The following is a 536-nucleotide window of genomic DNA, read 5'->3' as shown; positions in this document are numbered from 1 at the left end:
AGCTAGCTAGCTAGCTAGCTAGCTAGCTAGCTAGCTAGCTAGCTAGCTAGCTAGCTGGCTGGCTAGCTGACTAGCTGTGGCAGTGTGGTGAGTTCGCATTAGTTGGCGCTCTCTAGAAATCTTTCGAATTCCCTTTGGAGTTGGTCTTCGGACTTTTGCTGCTGGTACTGCTGGTGCAGCTGCTGCTGCAGGAGTTCGGTTTGCTGCAGGTGCTGGCCGAAGCGCTCTGCTGCAGCGCCGTCGCTGCGCAATAAACTTCTTGCTGCTGCTGCATCTTCTATAGCAGCAGTTTGCTGCAGCTGCTTCGCCTGCTGCATCCTTTCGGGACTCATGGTGGCTAGCCGCCAGACATCTCTGGCTAGCTCGGTCCACCTTTTCTTCGCGTCTGCTGCTGCATCTCCCACTTTGTGAGCCAGCAGCAACATGCTGCCTTTGTTCCCTTTAGCTGCTCTCAAAGGAGATCTAAAAACTTCTGCTGCTGCTCTAAAAGGCGCCAACGCGAAGTTCTTTAATCCCATTCCAAACTGAACATAAAT

At 52.8% G+C, this 536-nt stretch overlaps 1 protein-coding gene across 1 annotated transcript in view; it reads right to left on the bottom strand.

Annotated features, from left to right (window-relative positions):
* Window positions 1–98: 98 nt before the first annotated feature.
* Window positions 99–536, bottom strand: part of ETH_00042460 (uncharacterized protein) — a gene marked incomplete at both ends in the record, with an annotated part of 1,731 nt that continues 1,293 nt past the window's right edge. Inside the window, one exon of the mRNA XM_013373912.1 lies at window positions 99–524. Coding sequence (XP_013229366.1) covers window positions 99–524 — 426 coding nt within the window. The remainder of the gene's footprint in view (window positions 525–536) is intronic.

Source organism: Eimeria tenella, genomic scaffold (genome assembly GCF_000499545.2).
Source record: "Eimeria tenella Houghton genomic scaffold, Eth_scaff1808, whole genome shotgun sequence".
NCBI classification, from domain to species: domain Eukaryota; phylum Apicomplexa; class Conoidasida; order Eucoccidiorida; family Eimeriidae; genus Eimeria; species Eimeria tenella.
Note: the sequence above shows the minus strand (reverse complement) of the source record. Positions and strands in the feature narration are given on the sequence as shown.